The 21,396-nt window shown below is 51.5% G+C and overlaps 1 protein-coding gene across 1 annotated transcript; it reads right to left on the minus strand.

Annotated features, from left to right (window-relative positions):
- Positions 1-1,810: 1,810 nt before the first annotated feature.
- Positions 1,811-20,503, minus strand: MYCBPAP (MYCBP associated protein; the record flags this gene model as incomplete). The annotated part of the gene is made up of 19 exons (XM_084237962.1): positions 1,811-1,912; positions 3,204-3,374; positions 3,544-3,689; positions 4,130-4,245; positions 4,927-5,048; positions 5,409-5,834; positions 6,315-6,461; positions 7,481-7,668; positions 8,393-8,582; positions 9,070-9,181; positions 9,659-9,774; positions 9,865-9,980; positions 11,114-11,264; positions 11,727-11,842; positions 12,066-12,249; positions 13,066-13,169; positions 13,331-13,484; positions 14,024-14,151; positions 20,428-20,503. The coding sequence occupies 19 exons, from the start codon at positions 20,501-20,503 to the stop codon at positions 1,811-1,813; spliced, it is 2,865 nt and encodes a 954-aa protein (XP_084094088.1).
- Between the last annotated feature and the right edge of the window lie 893 nt (positions 20,504-21,396).

Consider the following 21,396-nt stretch of genomic DNA (forward strand, 5'->3'; position numbering starts at 1 on the left):
CGCTTGCTTCTAGACGCCCAGCCGGCAGGCAGCACTCCAGAGGAAAGTTGTTCAGCTGGCCGGGCAGGTCTGCCTCAGCAGTAACAGGACACAGGAGGACGCTCAGCACATTAACCCCTTCCTGCTGGCCGGCCGCGCACCTTCAGAGGTGGGAGGGCTCGCTGTCCCCAGGAGGCGTGCCCTAGAGCCAGGACTGGCAGCCCACCCCCACCCTACAGTGAGTTAACTGCCCCCGGCCTCCTCAAAGAGAATCAGGGAAGGGGGGCACCAACACCCACCTCACCTACCCTTCCTCCAGGGGCCAGGAGGACTATTCCCTGGGGCTGGCGCTTAGGTGGTTACTACCCTGTCAGGCCCCCTGAGCCAGGGGCTCCTGGCCCTGAACTCTCTGCCCCTCCCCCACCTCCTCCAAGCCTCCTTCCAGATCACAATTGGAGGATGCTTGGGGCCCCAGGGGTTCCTATCAATACACCAAGTGTAAAGCCAAATGGGTGAGAGACTGTGCTCACCCCACCCCCACCCCTCCCCCCCCCCCCCCCCCCGCCCACACCTCTGCTCTGTCAGCGCTTAAGGCATGAGCCCACCAATGTTTGCAAAGCAGTTCTTCTAACAGCGTGGCCTGGAATCATGATTCCTGATGGGAAGCAGTGATGGTGCCGAGTTTGAGCTGACAGCACTTTTCTTTCCAAGAGCCATCCCTTGCCCACTTGGTGTTCCTCAGGGCAAGGGAGGGAGCATAAAGACCAGAGGCTGTTTTGAAGGCAGAAAAATGGCTCAAGGAAGTCAGCTGGCTTGACAAGGGAGGGAGTAAGAGCCACTAGACTCCAGTCTAATCATCTCTGGCCAGAACAACAGGATCTAGCTGCTAGGGTCTAAGAGTGTGGTGAGCACCACTCTGAGGGGCTTGGACCTGTTATAGAGCAGCCCCAATATTGAACGGGTTGCCTGGCTGTGGGTCCTCACCCACACGCTTACAAGGGACTTATTAATACTCCACTACAGGCAAACACAAAAGGTTAATAAAAGGTTTATTTACAAGGGAAATGGAAATAAGGAAAATGTACAACTCAGGGAGAAAATAGGGAAATAAAGTCTTGAATGCGTCCTACCTGATCCGCAGACCTGGAAACCCAAAGGCACTCTCAGAGCTGGCCGGACGTGCGATGGGGGAACCCTCCCAAAGCCCACGTGTCTGGCTTTATACCAACCTGGCTGCTTAATCCCACCCTCAGGTCCCAGCCACCTTCCCTTTGGTGGTGATGGGATTTGGAGTTCCCAGTGTCTTTGGCTTTGGCCTGGGGTGGGGGTGGAGTCCACAAAGCCTGTATGGAATTAGCTTTAGGACATCCTTTTCCCCCTAACAGACCCATCTTAAGTGGGAGGATTTGGGGGAGCCAGGCCTCATGGCATCTAGTGCTCCTAGTCTCACACTTTGTCATACTTGATGATGACACAAGGAAGACCTGGCTCCAGGAAGTGTGACCCCAAAAGTGTGGGCCAAGGAAGGCTAGAGGCAGGGACAGAGAGGGGTGGCACTCTGTACTGTCATCTGCTTCATTCCTTGCCCTGTTACCCACTTGCTCTGCTCATCATCCTATCCGTCACCTCCCCAGGTATCTGTCCTGTTGGATGGCTCTAGGGGCTGGGAGGAGAGGAATCGGGAGGGCAGGTGGGACATGGGAGGACCATGAATGCCCTCTTTGAGATCCAACATGCAAGACACAGAGACATAACAGAAGTGGTAGCAACATAAACATTCTTTATTGATCTATTTGTTAACTTGTTTCCCACAAGGCTGCTTGTGCACAAGTCAGGTGCAAAGACCCAAAGGCTCTTCCACATTCGTAATGGGGCTGAGTTCATCAGCCAGGACCATCAGGTCTGTCACCAGTGTGTCCAGCAGCCCGTAGACCTGCAAGAATGGGATGAACATCATGGCAAAGTTTCCCTCTGGGAAAAGTACCTGCATCGGCTGTGCTGGGAAGGGGCCCCAAGATGCCAAGAGAGAACAGCTGGAGAGGGGACACTCCAAAGTGGTGAGAGTTTCTGTAGAACTTTTGCTCTGGTAAATAGTTTTATTTTTCAAACCAGTGTGCAATGGCCATAGGTTGCATTTTAGAGTCCAGAGTGGATAAAGGTGATTCCAGGGAGGCCAGGGAGCAGCGCTGTTTTAGGGCCAACTCTACGTAGGCTGCCTGGAGGACAGCTCTCCTTCCTGCGGGATCACAGAGCCACATCCTGACATGTCTCTGAGACTGTGTCTTCCAGGGGCTGGAACACACAAGCCTTGGCAAGCTGATTCTTAATTCAAAAAGCCATAGTTTACTTCCTAGACACCGCCAACCTTCAGGCATTTCAGAGACGTCCCAAGCAGCCAGTGGAGTTCTGATCAAATGAGATTCGGAGCATTCGTGGTGCACGATGCAACCCCAGCTACCTGGCTGGCCACACGGAGGCTCAGCATCACCATCAGGCATCCTGACATGTCAAATGTGCAAAACCAAGTGGGTGAGAGACCGTGGCTCACAGTCTGTGAGCACCTTCTCTCCAAAACAAGCCACAAAATAACAAAGAACAAAACTTCTGCTTAAGAATACATCCTCACTGGTGTTTCGAAACCCCTTCACTTACTGGAGGTTCACTCTCCTTGGTGTCTCCCCAAGAAACACATCTATCTGCCAAGACACACCTAGCAGAGAGGCCGTGGGAGCGGCTTCTGCTGTTCCCCATGAAGTCTATTTTCCAAACAGCAGCCAGAGTGATCTGAAGCCTAAGTCATCACCTATATACTCCTCTCTCAGAAATAATCCCTACAGAGCCCCACGCGACCTGCTCCCTCTCAGTGACCCTTCTGCCCTCAGCCATGTCCCTCCTTGCACAGTTGCTCCCTCAGACTCGGGCACTCTTCCCCAGATGTGCATGTGGCCACCCTGACCTACCTTCAAGTCTCTATTTAAAGTCACCTTCTTGATGAGGTCCACCCAGCCCCACCAGGCCTTCCCCTCCCCTGGGCCCTCTTTTCCATGGCGCTCGTCACCTAACACACTAGATGCCCGGCTTGTGAGTTCTGCCTTGCACACTAGGACAGCTGTGCTTCCATCCTAGATGTGGTAGGTTCGAATGGCTAAAGGGACAGATGAAATGAATGAGAGGGTGGAGGAAGGCACACGGGGCAGGTGTGAGCACTGGGCTCTTGGCCTCACCTCAGTGTGCAGCCTCTGGATGTATTTCTCCATGACCAGGGGATCTATGGGCTCCTGAGAGGGGGTGGTGCTGTCAGGGGCAGGGTCATCCATGGAAAGTCTGTCCCGACTTGAAGATTTCAGCGGTTTCTTATCATCCTTTGCCTTGTGCTTCTTGCTATTTAAACGATCCTGCTTAGAGACACAAAGACACACATGGCAGCTCCGGAGGGAGGTCCCGGGCTCTCTCAAGAGCGGCTACTTGGAAAGCTGGCCATGATGCTGAAGTGACCACCCCCCTTCTGCAGTCCCTCCACTACCCTCCCAGCCCCACCCAGGCCCAGCCCACACCCTGACATGCCTCTTTCCCTAGCAACTTGGATCCTTTTTTATCTTCTTTGTCTCTGATGCCCAGTTGTCTCTTTTCCTGGGTTGCCCCTTTCCGGTCCTCCTTCCCAACTCTACCAGAAGTCACCTTCACTTCTATGACAGGAGGTGATTTGTGATCTGAGAGAGGTGAACAGACGACAAGGTGACAGGAGTCGGGAAAGCAGAAGGTCCTGAGCTGAGGGCCAACAGCCCCAGCAGCTTTGACAGAATTCCCACAGAGCATTCTCAGGAGAACTTGAGAGTGTAGAACCCTACTCTGGCACGTGGCCTTGTGGAACAGGGGAAGACGCCTGGGTTCTAGCCCCAGCTCTGCCACGCCCCAACGCATAGCATGACTTGTCTAAGTCATTTTACCTCTCTAGGGCTCCCCCTACAATCTAGGGGGCTGAACTAAGATGATCACTGAGGTTATGTGTGGGTCCTGAATCCTAGCAGCAAATAAAGGGCAGCAGGGGGCCTACTCTGAGGGCCCAGCCTAACAGAGGTTCCACCACTGGGGTAGGAATGGCTGAGGGGTTAGGGAGACCATGCGGAGATGTGGCTGTACAATGTCTGACCTTGTTCATCTGGCATGTCCAAGTAGACGGTCTCCTTCTCAGGCAGGCCCAACAGAGCCCTCAGCCATAGGGAATGGCTCACCAGGCTGTCAATCACATCCCACCACAGTGGCAAACTAGATGGCCAGACACATTGGAGAAAAGCCATCACTCTTCATTTGCCCTTGAAACTGCAGAGCCTCAAGACCTTCCCTTCAAAGACATTGATGCCAGGAACCACTGAGCCCCTGTTCAGCCAGCACCCTCATCGGCACCCCTGAAAGCATCATATGTGGAGTGAGCTCCCCTTGGGTGGCAGACAAGAAAAAGTGGCCTGGAACTAAGGCTAGGAGAGTCTAAACTCCAGCTTGAAGATAGGGCTAGCCGTGGGCCCAACCCCACTGGACAGCAGGACTTTGCGTAAGATTTCCAGCATGGGGCTCCCTTGATGTGGCCTGAGGGCTTCACCAAAGGCCCTCTAAGCCTATCCAAGCAAGTTCTAAACAGGTTATAGGAAGGCTAACAACCTAGAAATGAAGCTTTTCATGGAATATGCCCTCTTCCCACCACCCTCTGGTTTCTCTTCATTTCTCTGCTCATTGAGAAGGGACAAGGAAAGAAAAAGGGGAACAAAAAGATGTGGTGCTTATTTAGCTGTGACTTTTTGCCAAAGAGTAGCCAGCCAGTGACTACAGGGTAGCTCCAGAAGCTGCCGGTGCATGGGGTCTTTGCAGCATCTTTCAGCAACCTGAACATAAGGGGAGTCACAGAGGGGGGCTGGCCAGCTCTCCAGGCGGGTGGTGGGGGGGGCCACCTACCACATCTGGTACAGGAAGTCAGACTGCAGCGGCCTCTGGTCCTGGCACAGCTCCAGGGCTGCTTTGTTGAGCCTGATCAGGGTGTCTTCTCTCTGGCTCTCCTCAGGAAGTGACATCACTGCCTGGAAGGGCCATGGGTACTATGGCACTATTCTGCCCAGGACACCAAGAGTTGCTAAGTCCTCTGGGGATGGGCATGGTGAGGTAAAGATGGGTGACCAGAAGGGGGTGCAGCCAGGAAGGCTGTCTGGGGTGTTTCTATGGGAGTCTGGGGCCTCCCTCAGAAATACATATGGAGACCCCCTCCTACTCCATAGTGGCCTGGGCACCAAGAGAAAAAGAGATAGCCCACCAGACTCTTCTCCAGGCCTGCAAAACGTTTGTTTCTTTGTCCATGGGGGTGAGAGGGGCTGCTGGGGCCCTCCCTGGGTTTGGATAGGCCAGCGAGGCCATTCTCCAGACCTTCAGGGTTGAGGAAGCACCTTTCTGAAGTCCCCCAGACAGAGGTTCCACTGGGCAGGGGGCAGGCCATCCAGCTCCCAGGAGCTCTTGACGCTCTCTGCATCTGGGCTCGCCTCCACCAGGATCTCCTCCATGATGCTCTTCCGTTGAGAAACCTTGGTTGCCAGGGAGGGCTTCTGGGACACGAAGGGATTTTGGGCGCTCCTGGGACCCTCAGTCTCCTGCCGGGGCAGTTGGAAATCCAAGCCTGGGCTTCTGGAGTGCCCCAAATTCTCCACATTTATTGAGGACTTCCCTGAAAAGGCTCGCTGGAGGTTGGTACTCCAGGACCCAGGGCCAAAATGCTCTTCTTCGCCCGGCCTGGCCTCCTCGGTCTTGGGGGGCAGGACCATGTACTGGCTCCACAATGTGTGCAGGTTTTGCACCACTTGGTGCTGGTAATGCAGCTGCAGCAGAGGCAAGGGAAGACATGTCAGGGGGCACCCAGAGCCGAGCCAGCCTGCTCCAGCTCCCGTTCCCTTGAGAGCACTGGCAGAGGAGACAGGGAGGATGCCAGCAGGAATGGCTGTGGCCAGAGAGGTCATCCTCATTTCCCTTTCATCCTGAGCATTTCTAACTTAAAAAAAAATTTTTTTTTTTTGGTGCACATTTGGGCTTCTGAGTAAGAGTGGGTTTCAGTGAAGGAGTTCTGTGAAGCCCCAAGCATCCATGTACTAGTTAAGGGATCTTGGGCAAATTACTTAGCCTCTCTGGGCCTCAGTTCCCTCATTGTAAAATGAGGCTATAAATAGTAGCCACCTCACAGGGCTGCCGTGAGGAGAAAGTGAGTTAGTCAGGGACCTGGCACATAGGAGCAGGTTCTGGCACATAGGAGGGCTGGCCATTACCCTTATGCAGGGTATGCAGGAGGGGCCCAGGGCCTGTACCTGTGGGTTCCTGTGGTGGAACAAGTCCTCCTCAGTCAGGTAAGCATCCACAGGTGACTGTGCACGCTCCGGGGTCAGGATGCCCCGCAGCAGCTCCTGCAGCATGCTCTTCACAACAGTGACTGCTTCATGGGCGGCCAGTTTCTTCTAGAGAAGGGAAGGCAGCCCAAGCTTTCAAACCCGCATTGCATCCTGAGGGGAGCCAGATCCCTGGGGAACTTGTGACTTCTATGGGTCAAGTTCTGACCCCCAACCTATCTCTCCTACTCTCTCTCTCTTTCTCTCTCTCTCTCTGACACACACACACACACACACACACACACACACACACACACACACATCCGATGTCCACACTCAATCCCCCCTGGGTCTTTCCAAACATCCTATCCTGTTCCCTACAAGAGGCTGTGAGGGGCCAGTGAAGTTGTTCCTGCATTGATCAGGGAGGCCACACTGTCAGCATTTCTCAGGTTAGGGAGACAGGAAAGGGGCAGGGCCACATAGCTTGGAACCTTCGAGACTTGTCTTGGCTATAAGGTCAGTGTCACAGACACAGTGGAGGCCAGTCCCTCAGTCAGCAGTCACCAGACATGACATTCGTCAAAATAACCTCTGATCCCCACAGGCTGAGCCCTGGTAGGTGATGTAGCTGGCTTGTGTTTGGGGGTCACAATGAATAAAGGACAGCACTGCTCAGAATCCCAGGAGGTATGGCACAGCCGGCCCCTGCACGAAACAGACCAGGGGCCAGCAGATTCCCACTTCCCCCCGCAACCCTCACTCCAGGGTACTAGACCCACTAGACAGACCCTTCTTTCCGGTTCTGAAGTCTTGCAAAGAAAATGCCACTCGGGCGGATAGAACCTGACAGCAGTGGACACAAGACTGGTGGCTGGGCTGTGCGCTATGTCTGTGCTTGAATAAATAATGTCACCTGGTCTGCACGTGAGGCTGTGGAGACCACGGGGGCAAACTGAAAGCTGTCCCTCCTTTTGCCTACCCACCCATCTTTATATCACAGAGCCCTGGGAGTGACTGTTGAAGAGGAATAGCTGCCAGATTGTGAAAAATCCTTGGGGAGAAACAAGATCCCTGCAGGCAGTGCTAAATAGGAATTGCCAGGACAACATCTCGTCTCCATAGGGGCCAACAGCCCGGGCCCTTACCCTCAGTGACTTCTTTTCATCCCTGAATATATTCTGGGTCAGGGAGACTGCATGGAGGTTGACCTGCAGGACAGCACCTCCCAATAGGGTGGGGTGGGTTCCAAACTCCCAAGACTCCCTGAAGATTCCAACATCCAAAGACTTGAAGAAGAAGGTAAAGGTTTTAGTTTCTCCAGGTAGAATCACACCTGAGGGAGAGACAGAAGTTGTCAAGAAGCAGGAACTTGCTGAGCCCCAAGTCTGCAGGTATAACTGAGCCCTGCGCCAGTGCATATATGGTTAACTGAGTCCCAGGGAGAGCGACAAACTGTCTTGGTTTGCCCAGGACTGGGGTCATGGGACTTTTAGGGCTAAAACTGGGAAAGTCCCAGACAAACAGGGATAGCTGGGTTCCCTAGCCCAAACCTGTGCTTCTAGGTGGCTGAACCCCAGTGTTCTCAAGAGTTCCAGACATGGGAGCCTTCCTGGTGGCACAGGAGTTAAAGACAGCGCTATCAAGTTATCGCCAGAGACTGCAGCATGAGTTCGATCCCCTGCCAGCCAGGGAGCTGCCCGCATGGTGCAGCAGACCTCTCCTGCCTCACCCGCTGCTCCCCTCAGCAATGTACTTCACTCAGTCTGCCTGTTCTGCTCCCCACTCTGTCTCTGGTGAATCCTCTCCTTCCCTCCACCCCCCACCCCGCACCTCTGGCCTTCATCCCAGCTCTTGTATGCATAAATAAATAAATCTTTTTAAAAATTTAAAAAGAAAAAAAAGAGTTCCAGACATGAACAGTTAAGTGATGCCACACTTCACAGAAGAAATGGGAGGACCAGGCGGGGGAGAGGGACTCAGACTTGCGGGAGCTGGGCATTAACTTGACTTTGGCTTCTCACTGACATCTAGGCAGAAGTCAGGCAGTAGGTAGGTACCTCCCCGGTTATCGAAATAAAACCTCTGTATCCTGTTTGTCTTCATGTCTTGGAAAGAGTCCAGCTGGGCCTGCCGCCGCCAGTCATACCAAATGGCCACCGTGCCATTATTGACCACAGTCAGTTCCGAAGATGTTTTCTCTCCTTCTAGAGTTTCAAAGGTCAAGCGGACAGCAATTCCGACATGTTTCTAGGAAGGGGGGGATATCAGAAATGTCTCTGAGGAAGGCCCCAGATCAAGTCATCCTGATTTGCTGGGGACTTTTCTGGGCTTAGCAGCCTCCCGCCAGGCCACTGTCAGACAACAGTAGTGGCTGCCTCTGAGGTTGCCATCCACAGGAAGAAGAAACAGCAGCAAGCTAATATCTAGCAGACATTTCTGTTCCTTTGCATCTGAAGAATATTTTAGAACCTTCTTAAAGCAGTACCCATTTGAGAAGCTTTGCTTATTTCATGCTGGGGGAGGGGTGAGGTAGAAACATACTGGGTGGCTTGTGACATCTCTTTTCTGTCTTGTGATTTATTTTGGCTTAAGTTAGCACTGCTGTTCTCATTCTCAAAGACATGCTAAATGCATGACCAGATAAAAATGCAAACAGGAGACCACGTAAGCCTCTTGTGACTGCACCATGAGGGAAGCCCTTCCAGCAGGTTGGTGAGGGTGAAGGCACTGGTACCTTGTCCTGTGGATTACTGCCTCTGATCCAGCAAGCTGGCTTCCCACAGAACAGCAGAGACGGGCCAAGAATAGGCATGGGAACCACATCAGGATAATTGTCCATTAAGTCTCTGTAAGCAAAAAGAGTGACTATTTTCCCAGAGGCAGCCAGAGTTTTGCCCCACAGAGTCCTGGAATGGCTGCCAGGACTTTAGAGGGGTGACAAGCTCTCCCCCCACAATGGAGTATCATCGGCTCAGTCCAGCTCAGCTCCACCTTGCTCCACTCCTGCAGGTGGGAGGTTCTTAGAAATACAGAGACTCATGAGCAAAGCCATTCAGTGTGCACAGCAGTGGGTGAGGCTAGTCATTTACCAGCAAAAGAACGTCTAGGAAATCCCCATTAGGAGTTGTTTGCTGGAAAGGAGCAGATGGCAATAGAAAAGCTGGCACAGGTTCTAGAATGGACTAGAGGAAGGGGTGGCAGCCACTAGAGAGATGCTGGGGTGGAGGCAGCCCAATCTCAGAGAGGGAGTCTGCCTTTGAATCACGTGGGTGCTGGGGGAAGCCCCACTTCCCAACCTTCTCTAGGGCCCAGATCCGACTCACAGGCACAGTGAGTCTTCAGGGGAGTTTTCCTGGTTCCTTTCGGATACTGAATAGTCTTCCACTGCTATAGTTGAGAAAGGCTGTCCTTTGCCCACCACCTCCAAGCCATCAATATCCTCAGAGAGACCGAGAAAGGAATGATTAGCTAGCTGGAGACAGGTGCTATTGCAAGGGGCTTTGGATTGGGAGATGGAGGCACTGCCAACCTGCTGGCTGAAGTCCAGCTCTGCCATGATGCTCTGTAGCTCCTTGCGTCGGTGGATGAGAAACAGACTCCGATCCCAGGTGTAGCGATACCAGGAGTCACTCTGGGCCAGCAATCCTAGAGCCAGGGCCAGGGACCTCAGCACAGGTAGCTGCTGCTCCCCCTTCCCCACCTCCTCTCCAGGACTCAGAGAACACCCATCCCAGCACCATTCCTGGGAAAGGTGAAAATACTACAGACCCCAGTCCTCCCTGCCCCTATTGTCCCATCCCATACCTATTGCCTCAGTCTGGAATTAGCCTACAAGCCATTACATTTTTGGATTAGAATAAAAATAACAACAGCCGCTCTTTAATTGTGTAACCTCTTACCACACATGGTATCTCATTCAACCCACTCACTACTCCATGAGTATTTTACAGATGGGCAAAGTGAGGGCCCAGAGAGATTAAATAACTTGCTGGAGTTCATAAACCCAGTATAGCTGGTATCTAAACCCAGGGGATCTGGCAGCCTTTAAAGCAATACTGCCCAAAAGAAATAGCGAGCAAGCAGGGCCTCCCTTGGTGGCACAGCAGTTGAGCACTGGGCTGCGAAGCTACCCACAGCCTCTGCAGTGCTGGTTTGATCCCCAACTGCCTGAGAGGGTCCCACATGGTGTGACAGACCTCTCCTGCTGCTCCCGCTGCTCCCCTCAGCAGTGTATTTTGTCAGTCTGCCTGTTCTGTTCCCCGCTCTGTCTCTGGTGAATTCTCTCACCCTCCTGCACTTCTGACTGTACCCAGTGCTTGTATAAATAAATAAATCTAAAAAAAAAAAAATAGCAAGCAAACCAGACACAAGCTGCATATATATTAATAGTTTAAATGTTCTGCACCTTTAACAAGGTAGAAACAGGTGGAATTGTATTAATATATAAGCACTATGAAACATCAGCAATATGAAAATACAGATTTTTTTTCATTCTTTGTCTTTGAAAGTCAGTGTAGGGTTTACACCCCCAGCACACCTCCATCAGATGGGCCATGTTCCAGGGCCTCAACAGCCAGAGGCTGCCCAAATCATGTCCTGGCTGCCCAACGGATGGTGAGTCAGCTGGCCTAGGCTCCCACTCTCTCCTCCTACCATGTTGTCATGAGCTTAATGACCAGGGGCCGGCCAGTGGGATGGCCCTCAAAAATAGGTCTCACCCCAGAACCAAGTTTCTTAGGACAATCACAAGCTGCCAAGTCATTACAGCCACTCCTCACCCATCTCCTCCTGGATGGAGCTGGGCTTTCTGATGTGAGTGATGGGTTCCCTGAGGCCGCGCTGAGTTTTGGTCTTTGTCATGACCAGGCCTGTCATTTCATCTCCCAAACACTCCAGTGGACTCCAGAACCCAATAGTCTCATTAATCACCTGCCAAGAAAAAAAACAGGTGAGTCAGATCACGTGGACAACTTAGGGAGTACTTGGGAGCCTGGCAGACAAGAGTTCCACAGACTACATGTGCTCCCTCTGGGGGGTTCACTGCTGCCGTGAAAGAAGGGAAGATGCAGGTACTACACTGACATACTAGCACACAACATGGTGCCCTGGGTTGTCAGAAAGCTGGATCCTCAGCTTTTAGGAGACAACACTAAGACTGTTCTGATGACTGAGGACCTGTGCTGTCTTTCTCCTCAGAATGACCACCAGTGATGCCACTGGCTCACTCGCTTACCTGCCTGTTCCCAGAGGCCCAGTACTAGGATCAATACTCTAGTGAAGGCCTTGAGGCCTCAGCAATGCTCTCCAATGGATAGCTCTTTTTGTCCCCCATCTGTGTCACCCCTGTGTCCAGACCCCTCCTCACAGGGCACTTGGGAGCCCAGTCCTTGCCTTCCCATCGTGCTGTGTTGGAAGCGCTTGGTCAATGAGCTCTCGCTCCTCTTGGATCTGCCTGTAGGTATCCCCAGTGTGCATGAGCAGGTCGCTGACCGGCTTCTTCAGGCGTTCTAGAGAGAGAGCCAGGAATGCAGCCCCTCCATCGAATAGGAACTAACAGGGGCCCTGACACTCAGCACCCATGTGCCCAAGTCACGGGGCAGAGTTCAGGACCCGCAAAGGCTTGAGAGCCAAAGCACTTGGGAGTGGGCTGTGCAAATGTGATCAGCCTGAGTCCAGGCTCTGGACAGGGAGCTTTGGAGCAGATGAGGCAGCAGAGCCACCGCCACTCACCACTGAGCGCCTCCTGCTGCCTCTTCCGCAGGGCTATGTTGTGCTGCCAGTTTCTCAGAAAGTTATGCTGTGGAGACGGGGCCTGGGGATGTGTCTTCTCTCCTTTTGGTGCTTTCTGCTTTGGTTCTTCTTTCGCTGAGATGAGGGTCATCAGGCTGGGCGGGGTGTGTATCAGCTCAGCCAGCTGAAAAGGACAAGGTAAGTACGTGGAGGGCAGTGAGAAGGGGCTGAACCAGGCTTGAGATTTCTCAAGACTTAAATCCTCCCACTCTGCTATGAATCCCTCCTTGTCGGGACTCTAAGGTGGCGAGTGACAGAAAACAAATCACAGAGCGCAGGGGTCTTGGAAACTGCTGTTAGTCCACATCCCCAGAATGGACCTTTATTCTAAGATCAGAGTCAGCATCTTTCAGTGTGTCTGTCCTCACAGAGATGCTAATTGACATCTTCCCCTGCAAAGAGATGGGGCCATTGTTCTATGACCAAGGTCTCTGAGCACCATCAGTCTTTTCTGGAACCAGGGAAGTGAAGACACTGAGCGAGAGAAGCACTGTATTATAGGAAAAGTGGAGCAGACAGACTCCTCACGTGGCCCTCGAGCTATAAGAAACCACCGTCCTAGAGAGACGTGGACCCACAGAGTGGTGGGGTTGGACGAAGGGAATAGGGAGCCGGTGTGCAGAGGGCAGAGGCGATAAGGCAGCATGGGTCTTAAGCCTGAGACTTTCTGGGTTCAGGCTAATGAGAGCCAGATAGCTCATGCCTTTCCCCCTCGAGGCATCTCTGTGTCCTTATAACAGATTCCTGACTTCGGCTGAAGCCAGCTTAGGTTGGCTTGACTATTTTGGGGGGAGGGTCACTTGTCAGCTCAGACTCCAGGTTCCAGAGACTGGACTACCTCTTTAACCCCAGCCCTGGAGTTAAAGGACTCTGGAGTGAAAGGACTCCCTGAAATGATTTCAGTGACTTCTGTCATCCAGGCAGCTCTGTACAAACAAACCTGGGTGTTCCCTCGAGCAACTGCAATTCTCTTAAAGTCCTGGAGACTCCCCAAGATGTGATGAGGCAGGATCTGGTCAGTGCCATGGAATCTGTCATCAGCACCTAGGAGCAGGAGGGCGGGGCGGGGGGGTGGTCGTTGGAAAGAAAGGGGCAAGACCATCTGAAGCTACTGATGGAAATGAGTCAAGGGGGTTACTTTCTAACTCTCACAGCTAACCCATGACTTCTGAGCCCAGCGAGGCCCAGGTGGAGACAAGACATACCAGAGTAGTCCAGGGGCTTTGTGGCTGCATCTGGAGTAGCAGGATGTGCTACTAAGTGGCAGACTGTCCTCCTAGGATCCTTGGGTTTGAATTTACGGATGATAAATTTATGTGTAATGATAGGTTTATCTTCTTTAAGACGAGGAATGTGTTGCTAAAAAGAAACAAAACAGGAGCATTGCACTTGAGGAAAACCACCAGCTCTTTTGTTCTAATTCTTTGGTGGAATTCCTAAAGTGGACAGATCTGTTTCCCTGCTTCCGTCCATGTTCCCTTGAGGAAATGCCCGTGTAACAAAAATAAGACTTGGTGGTGCCCCAGAGAAAAAAAAACAAGACCATCTTATGCCACTAGACAATCAACTGAGAAGGGGCGTTTAGCAGCTTCAGCCACGTCTGTAATTTTGCTTCTTAAACTCATGTCCCTTCTGTGAAATGGGGAAGATGGCACTTTCCTACATGGGAAGCAGGATACCACCGTCTCATTTCCCTTGTAGTTCCAGGGAAATGTTAAAAGAACATAGTAAATTCCTTTAGCTGCAAAGGAAATCATGTCCAACGGATTTATCCATGGAATGAGACCCTCCCTACGAGTAAGCAGGTGCTGGAGACTGTGCGCCTGGTGTAAGCTCTAGACCACCCAGGATGGCAGGGAAAAGTCCCACCATGAGGAATCCCTGGACTTCATCCTTACCTTCTTCAAGTCTTCACTCTTAATGGCTAAGGCAAGAATGTCATCTCCTTGTAGGACATTGCTTACAGGTTCAGGTTCTTCCTGAATGGGAGGTGTGACCTGTTCAGGAACCTTTGCACGTTTCTTTTCTGAAGAGAAACAGAAAGTCACTACAGGGTAAGAGGCAGAGTTGACCACCAAATGGACAGTGGAGGTTGCCAAGGTGACCTGGGCAGCACTTTGCCAGGGTGACAAGTTTTCTCTTGAAAGTCGCCCTACCCACTCCTCCTGGCCACAGTGACTAAGGCTTTTATAGCTGGAATTGCGATCAGAAGATGCACTGTTCTAGGCTGTGCGGTTTCGACACTGGGCAACCTTGGGTACCTCACTTAACCAAACTTGGCCTTGATCTTGCCATTTGTAAAAAGAGGAAGCCAAACTAAAGCAGTGGTTCCCAAATAGTAGTTAGATGTCGTCTCAGAACCTTCTGGGGGAGTTGTACAAATCAAGCTTTCTGGTTGCTGCATGGCGCCATAGCCTGGGAGCTCTATTTTTTTTTTCTTTAACTCCTTAGGTGATTTGCTGCACAGTGCTCAGGACAACTGGACTGGAAGCTTTCTTAGTCTCCACCATTGCTGGTATTTATCCAACCGAGGTGATGGTATTGGGCTTCTTAAGACACGGGTTAATGGGCCCTCCCTTATGGCGCAGGGGTTAAAGACAGCACTACCAAGCTATCAGCCAGCCATGGGATGAACCCTCTCATCCCCACCCCGCACCCCAGCTCTTGTATACATAAGTAAATAAATCTTTAAAAAAAAAAAAAAGACACTGGTTAAAATGTAGATGCATTGTTGGGGGAGGGGAGAAGACCATTCCTCACTGGCCATTTATTTCACTTAAATACTGTTCCAGCATCTCCTATGTGCTAGGATCTGGGGCTATAAGTCTCTAGAGCTTCTGGCTTCAAAGATCGCATGCCATGGGAGACAAGACTATCAGAATGAACCAGGATTTTACAACAGGAGCACTGGGGGCCACGGCTCAGTGTGTGGAGTGGCCCAGGAGAGTTTCCTAAGAAAGTGATGTTTAAAGTGAGAGCTGAGGGCCTCCCCGGTGGCGCAGCGGTTGAGCGCTGGGTTGGGAAGCTGCCCACGGCCTCTGCAGCGCCGGTGACTGTATCCAGTGCTTGTATAAACAAAAACAAACAAATAAATAAAACATGCCTCGATAAAAAAAAGTGCAAAAAAAATAAATAAATAAAGTGAGAGCTGAGGGGCCTCCCCGGTGGCGCAGCAGTTGAGCGCTAGGTTGCGAAGCTGCCCGCAGCCTCTGCTGTACCGGTTCGATCCCCGGCTGCTCCCCGGCCACCGGAGGAGGGTCCCACATGGCGCGCAGACCTCTCCTGCCGCCCGCTGCTCCCCTCAGCAGTGTACTTAGGTCCTTCTGCCTGCTCTGCTCCCCGCTCTGGCTCTGGTGAATTCTCTAACCCTCCTCGCTTCTGACTGTACCCAGTGCTTGTATGTATGTATGTATCAATCAATCAATAAATAAATCTTTAAAAAAAAAAAATAAAGTGAGAGCTGAAAGGTGACGAGATCTTATTCAAGGGAAAGGGCACTTTGGATCAGGAATTCTAAGGAGGAATACATGAAGAGGCCTAGAGGCAAGAAAAAGGAGCGTGCTCCTGGAATTCAAAACATGTTTTAAATAGCTGGAGTGCAGAGAGATGGGAGGGAGGCCGCAGCACCTGGGGAGGGAAGCGGGAGGGAGGGACTTGAGTTTAAGAAGAGCTTAGTGAGCCGTGGAAAGGACTTCAAGCTTCACCCCGTGGGCAGGGTAGGATTGGGGCTGCGTGACTGAGAACCATTATTTAGTGGTCTATTGCAGTAATGACAGTTGACAGTGGTTCGTGGAACTGGAGAAAAGTGCAGAGAGCCCAGTCTGTTTCTCTCACGTGCTTGCTGGCGCTCAGGCCTCAGAGGGGCAGAGTAGAATATTCTCCCACCCGCCTTCCTGCCACAGAGGTGGGCTAACAGTTTCAAATGCATCTGGTCTCTCTGGCTGGTCTCATCCTATCTGCTGCTCCTGGTTCAAAATTGTTTGATGTCAGGTCCTAATAGAATAACCAAAATAAAACCCAAGTCCTGCTTTCAGGGAGTTTAAAAAAGAACCTGTTCTTATCTGCTGCTTCTCACAATATCCTAATTTTTATTAGGCACAAACATCAAGGGGGTTTTTTTGTTACCAAATCCAAACTATCTTTCAGGAAATGCCCACATAGTCTGTGGCAAGAAAACCTAAGCCAGAGTCATTCCAAACATAGTTAATGTTAGCCTGTCAGCCAGTGTCCATCCCTTCAGCAACCCAGTCAGCAGAAACTCAGATTATCTGTGGGTTAAGCCGCAGCCTCTGCAGACACACGAGCACGGGATATGGGCAGCTTGACCCTGGGGTCTGGTCCCACCAACATCATGTATAGAGTTGTGGCTTTAGGTTTTCATTTCTGCTCTCCTATCCCTTCTACAGTGTCACTGAAGATGGTAGCAGCACAAGAGACAACTGGAACCTGTTGAAGGTTTGCTTTTATGTATGTTTTAATTAATAAAATATCCATTAAAATGATAGTTTCCCTTTAAACAACCTGGGTTTAAATTGTGCAGGTCCACTTATAAGTGGGTTCATTTCAATAAATACAACTGGCCCTTCACATCCATGGATCCTACATTCATGAATTCAACCAACTTCTAATGCTGGTTGAACCCAAAGACACTGAACCCTCAAATACAGAGGGTCAACTTTAAGGAACTTGAGCATCCAAGGGTTTTGTTATCTGTGGGGGAGGTCCTCAAACCAATCCTCATGCAAGTACCTGGGAACAACTGGTAGTTAAGCTTTGGGGAAATCAAAAGTCACATATAGATTTTCAACTGTGAAGGGGCTGGAGCCCCTAGCCCGAGCCATGTTCAAGGGTCAGCTATATGTTTTATACTTCAATTCACTCCAGAGAATATTTACAAGCCCCTTCTATGTGCTATTAACTAGAGATGATGGTATAAAAAGTTAAGACATGGCTTGAGGAACTTAAAAATGCAGCAGACAGTAACACACGCCCATCACAACATAAGGCCTAAGTTAGGGGCACATGCAATAGGTTTGGCTACAGATCAAAGAGGAACAGATGATGGCATCAGAGTTAGGGCTCGAAGGAAAGGTTCAGAAGAGCAGCTTTGAAGATTGTTAGGCCTGAAAGGACAGGAAGACCTTGCAGAGGCGGAGCCCCAAACAAAGGTGTCCACAAAGGCAGCAGCAGGGCTGAGCGTGTGTGAGCATGGGATACAGAGGCTTGATGGAGAGCTAGGGAGTGATGCTGGGGACAAAAGAGAAAACAGAGAGTGGTGGCTTTGTAAAATAAGGTTGAGGTGTCTGATGTTCCTCTGTCGGCAGGGGTAGGTTTGGTCCAGAAAGAGTAAATAGATGAAAGCAGTATTACAGAGTGATTCATCCCACGAGGGTGAGCCAGGTGGACTGGGGAAGGGGGTGCCACAGAGGCAAGTTGGGGAGACCAGGGAGGAAGGGTAATCTGTGGTTGTCATTGCAGGGCCTTCAGGAAGACTCCACTCCTGCCTCACTACCGATCCTGCAGAGGTTTCCGGTTCCTTGGCCTGGAAACCCAGGCTGAGCGTGGCTCTTGGTAACCACACAGCTGGCATTTCTCCTTGATCCTGACAACTGTGAGGTCAAAGCAACCAGCTCCCTTGCCCAGGGCAGTCAGGTGACACCTGATGGAGTTAGGCCAGGCAGCTGGAAGAAAGGATTTCAGGTAGGGTGGAAGGAAGGGTTTGGAAGAGGGGGAAGGGGGAGCTATGGAGAGAGAAGAACTTGGACTCTAGTTTTCTGCTTATTGTTTTACTTAAATGTTCTTTTTTTAGTATTGACAAAGTTCCTTGGGAAATTCCAATCTCAGGGTTGTGCCTAGGAGCCAAGGGAAGGGCTGTCCCTATTGAGGCTGAGCTTTCACTGATGGGGGAGGGGGACCTATTGTTAGGGGGAAATGATGTCCTAAACTAATCCCATACAGGCTTTGTGGACCCCACCCCCACTCCAGACTAAAGCCATCAAGACATTGGGAAAGACAAATCCCGTCAACACCAAGGGAGGGTGGCTGGGACCTGAGGGTGGAGTTGGACAGCCAGGTTAGATATAAAAACCAGATACGTGGGCCTTGGCTTCACGGCTCCTGGCTGGCGGCCAGCTCTCAGAGTGCCATTTTGGAATTCCTGATCAACGGATTGGGTAGGACTCATCATTTAAAACTTTGTCTCCCACTTTTCTCCCTGAGCTGTACATTTCCTCATTTGCCCTTCCCTTGTAAATAAGCCTTTATTAACCTTTCGCGTGTGCCTGCAGTAGAGCATTGATAAGTCCTTTTAAGCGCGCGGGTGAGGACCCACAGTCAGGCACCCCGTTTTGTATCGGGGTTGCTCTACAACACTAGTATTGCCAGGAGTATCCTGGGGTCCCTAGCAGCAAGAGCAGGGAGAAACCTGGGGGTCAAAGGGCTCAGGTCCCTACAGAGGTTTACAGTCACAATATTTGCTTGCCTTTTTGCTTACAATTCAGAGGCTGTGTTGAAACACAATACAAGATTATATCTGTGGATTAGCTGCATTATATGGAAAGGGGTTACTTTAGAGGCTTTCCCTAGACATTTAGGGGGGAAAGGTATCTTGCATGCTAAACACTTTGTTTTCCCTCCTTACCTTGGCACATGTTCTTAACTCAATCGCTATTTAACAAATGAAATTTTCCCTTATTAAAAATAAATATTCAATGAAAGCTCTTTCCTTGATTTGTTTACAACATAAAGTTTAAATCTGATAAGATCTCCAGAAACTAGATGACCAGGAGGAAGTAGCCAGGAAAGCCCTTGACTGCCCTTGGGAAAGGAGACCAGCGATATTTCTTTCTTTTTACTAAAAATATTAAAAGGTATATCATGAAACAGCATCTCAATGCAGCTTAAATTGGACTTTTAGACTGTGAAGAAGCATTAAAGGAAGCAATGCTCAAGAGTGACCCAGCCCAGGTCTCCCAGAGCCCCTGCCGTCTCTAGGACCAGCCTCTTCACACACTGAGCTTTGCCCCTGACTGGTAAGTTAGATCTCCCCAGGGTCTGCAAGGATACACCCAGACTTTCTGACCTAGCCCTTTGGTGGTTTTACCTGTGCAGCCCCCTCTGGTTCCTCCCGGTTCCTCCACATTCTCCACCTGGGGCCTGGGCACCAATACCACAGACACTCACGGTTCCATGTTTCAGTTTATGCCATCCCCAGAACTGGAGATTAGAACTCTTCTTTTTTTTTTTATCAGTCATGAAAGTCACCTTCTTCAGAAAACTTTCCTCCCTAATTCTACCATCTAAGGCTTGGATCAGGTGCTCTGAGTCCTCCTTAAAGCCTTACAGCACTATATCACAATTTCTACTTGTCTGGTTCCTCCATATCTTCATCAGACTTTTGAGTTTCTTAAGGGCTAGGGTTGCAGAGTTAATACAGATACCATGTGCCCACACACCAGCAGATCTTCAATAAATGGAAACCACAAGAAAAGATAGAAGAAGGGGTATTTTGCAAATGACAACATGTCCATGCTGCTGTCAGACACCCTGAGGCTTTCCCACCTGCAAACAGAGTGTAACTGCAGAGAACAGGAAGCAATCATGTCTAGTAATGTCTCCAAGTTAAATAACCTGGGCAGGTGTCATCTGGCTGAAAGAATGTGTGATGGGAAAGGTAGTCAAAAAGCAGAACTAACAGGTTGTTGGAAAAGTCATGCTTTTTTTCTGTTTTTCAAGCAAAGATGTTTCATGACTTATCCGACAACCTAAGAGTTAGGCGTTTCTTCTGGGCTTTTCCAGCAGAACTCTTAAGTGAACCCCATCAAGGTTGCTGGTTTCACCACCTCTACATGTTTCTTGCATCCTCTCTTATTTTCTTTTCCGAAGGACCCCAATTCCTGGCCCTTCTAATCTTAAACCGTTTTCTGGCCCTTTTGCTCCCTTTCCAGGCTACGCACGGTTCCTGCCTTCTTCATCCCAAAGATATGGTTAGAGGCCAAGGTCTCCTATGCTTTCCTGCTCAAAGCCATTTCCCCAATAACTTACCCCTGAGGCCTCTGTCAGTCCCTCACTTCCTACATCCCATCCCCACCCCCAAGGCACCAGTGCCCCAGTGCACTGTGTCACCCCCTTGGGGGTCTCCGCCTTGTCCATCACCCCATTCCCTCGTGTCTTTACCTCCATCCTGGGTGTCACCCCCATCCTCCATGTCACCCCCATCCTCCAGGCCCTGTGTGGGGACTCCCATCCAAAAACCCCTGGCCCTGTAGGGGTCTCCTGAGCGCCCAGGGCAGCCAGCGCCAACCTTTCAAGTTATCTGCGGGCTCCAAGAATCTGTTTGGAGGTATTTTGAAGCGGGATTCCTTCTTTAGGGACTTCATCGTGCCGCCGAGGCTGTGAGCGTGGCCCGCGCCTCGGGGACCCGGGGGAACTAGGCCGTGCGACACGCCCCCCGCCCCCTCCCCTCCGCGACCCCGCGCACGCGCCCTCCCGCCAGCGGCCGCCGCTGCGTCCGTAGCAACCAGCGCCCTGCGCGCACCCCCAGAGCAACCTGGGCGGAGACTGCTTGGAAGCCAGCTTCCTCATCAGGCCGCGCCCACGCGCCTGACCCTGAGAACGCCCGGGCCCGGGCCGTGACGTCACAGGAGACGCCAGCGAGCGCCGTGACGTCACGGCTGGACGACCGCGCGGGAGGCCGCGAGCCCGGGAGGCGGCTCGTCCGGGGCGCCTGCTTCTTCCCCGACGGCCCGCGACCCGGCCTCCGGGCCCCTCTGCTGTCCCTCTGTCCCCTTTCGCGGCCGCCACAGGAGCGTTCCTTTCACAGCTCGCTGGAGCCCCTGGATGGCGTCCCTGGTTTCGTTTGTCCCGTGGCCCCTGCCTGCTCCCTGCTCGCGGCTGCTGACCTTCCCCTAACAGGCTTGCCGCGGGCGCGTTGGTCCCTTAGGTCAGTTTCCAAACAAGCCAGGCGGTACCCCCACCTGGCACTTGGGGCCTTCTCACACCGCGTTTGCGGTTCTTGGAGCTGCTGTCTGGACCTCCCGGTGTAAAGTGGCCCCTCTCTGTTATCTCAGGCTTATAAATGCGTTCGGTTTATTGTTTTTTCCGGAGCCCTAAAGCTTTCTGGAATGATTTTGTGACTGCGGTTGCCTGTTGTCAGTCTCAGTGGGAGAATGTGAACTCCACGAAAGTGGGGCGCCTGTTCTTTGTCCCCACTCCAACGTGAAGTTTAATACATAGTGGTCACTCAGAAATTGTGTGTGGAGAAATAAAGACA

Source organism: Talpa europaea (genome assembly GCF_964194135.1).
Source record: "Talpa europaea genome assembly, chromosome: 7".
Lineage (NCBI taxonomy): Eukaryota > Metazoa > Chordata > Mammalia > Eulipotyphla > Talpidae > Talpa > Talpa europaea.